The 1,943-nt window shown below is 37.4% G+C and overlaps 1 protein-coding gene across 4 annotated transcripts in view; it reads right to left on the bottom strand.

Moving 5' to 3' along the window:
* LOC107660220 (calcium uptake protein 1, mitochondrial-like) overlaps window positions 1-1,943 on the bottom strand; it is an 80,630-nt gene that overhangs the window by 68,499 nt on the left and 10,188 nt on the right. For all 4 annotated transcript variants that reach the window (XM_016449481.1, XM_016449482.1, XM_016449483.1 and 1 more), the window contains exon 3: window positions 304-487. In XM_016449481.1, the coding sequence (XP_016304967.1) occupies window positions 304-487 (184 nt within the window). The remainder of the gene's footprint in view (window positions 1-303; window positions 488-1,943) is intronic.

Here is a 1,943-nt window from a genome sequence, read left to right as displayed (position 1 = left end):
TCAGCAAGCCTGTCCCAGATGCTGCTTTAATATCACATTTTCCCCACAGTTAATGTCAGCTGCAATTCATTAACTCTGCTATTGTCGCGCTGCCACGTTCCCACTGATGTCATATCATATGAAACCCAATTCAGAAATATGGAGGTCGATTTCATGACTGTGGATTTGCATGTTGATTAGATGTGAGGGGTCCACATTTCGTCTGAACATGGTGAAGCCAGATTAATTCATCAGATAATGGCTGGATGACACTGACCTCATCATGACGCGATTGAGATGATGTGCATGTTGTGCATTGATCACCTTGCGGTCACGGAAGCCGACTCTCGGTTTCTTTTTCTTTCCTTCTGTGCCTGCCTCGTCTTTCTCCTCCCCGCTACTCGACTCGAGAGCGCCATCTGACTCCGCCTCCTCCGCTATATCCTTCAAAGACTCCTCCTCCATCTGCTCCTCGTGCTTGACTGAAGACCCCGCCTCTGCATATGCTCTGCCAATCAGAAGAGAACATGCAGATCAGTCACACTGAAAAGTATACAGCAGTAAAACTGTAAACCGCCTGTCAAAAGTTTGGATTGATTAAAATTTTTTAATTTTTTAAAAGAAGCCTCTTATGCTCACCAAGGCTGCTTTTATTTTATGAAAAATACAGTAAAAAAACGTAATATTGTGAAATATTATTACAATTTAAAAGAACCGTTTTCTATATTAAAATATTTTTTAAATGTAATTTATTCCTGTGATGCAAAGCTGAATTTTCAGCATCATTACTTCAGTCGTAAGTGTCACATGATCCTTCAGAAATCATTCTGATATGCTTATCTATAATATCTACCAAACTGTGTACAATTTTTGTAATGTTTCCTTATACAATTCTTTTTAAGCAATCAGACCTACAATATCTGGTGGACGATATAACGAAAACCCCATAGATTACACTAAAAAGCAACACAAACCATATTTAGATATGCTGTTTTGGCTTGGTCCAACTAGTAACCACATAGCAATGTGCTAAAAAAACTACTCTGAACTCCTTAGCAACTGCATAGCAACACCCTGACGTGGTAGTGAGTTTTGCTTTAGGTAAACGTCTCTCACATTTCTTTTAAAAAATGTAAGTTTACTCATCATTACACATAAGAACCAACATTGTCAATGTGTATTTATCTCTCGAGGTGTGCCTCATACTAAAAGTCAATGAAGAGTGCTAGAAGGTCAATATCTTCAGGACAAAAAGCAGTAATTGAAAAAAGGCCTGTCGTTGTGTTGATGGGATGTGTGTTTGATCAATAAAATGAGGTTTGTTCAATAATTCAATATAATGAGAGAAAATGACTGCACAGACTGAGAACCGAAATGCCACCTCGTCCCATAACTCCGTCATTCTATAGATCACGTCCCAGATGCTTTTCTCTATATTGCTGACATATCATCTCCTCTATTCATACACACACACACTGCACTGGCCTTCGCCCAGACTGCAGATGAATCTCTGCAGATATGGGCTCTAAGGACACTTACGTTAAAGGTGAAATGTGTCATTTTTTCATATTACAATACTTTCTCCTATCCCAGTTTAATATGCAGACACAGCTATATGCAAGCCATTCATAGGGTGACTTCCCCAAAAACTCTGCAGGTGAATCTTACTAAACAAAGAATATCTTATGGTGTTATTTCTATGCATGCAACAATATAAAAATGCTGGCCTATACTGATAAAGCGATTAAAAAAAATTTAAAAATAAAAATAAAAACTTAAGCGCAGTAGAAAAAAAGGTGTATTTTTAAAGTAAATTTAGGCATCTCAACATAATAATGTACAGTATGAAAAATAGATATTCATTCATTAATGAATTAATCTGATAAATGGTTGTATTTGTTACACTGCCCTTAATTTACACACACACACACACACACACACACACACACACACACACACACACA

The sequence above is a fragment of the Sinocyclocheilus anshuiensis genome, unplaced genomic scaffold (assembly GCF_001515605.1).
Source record: "Sinocyclocheilus anshuiensis isolate Anshui unplaced genomic scaffold, SAMN03320099.WGS_v1.1 scaffold475, whole genome shotgun sequence".
Taxonomy (NCBI): Eukaryota; Metazoa; Chordata; class Actinopteri; order Cypriniformes; family Cyprinidae; genus Sinocyclocheilus; species Sinocyclocheilus anshuiensis.
The sequence above is the reverse complement of the archived record's forward strand: the minus strand, read 5'-3'. Positions and strand labels throughout refer to the sequence as shown.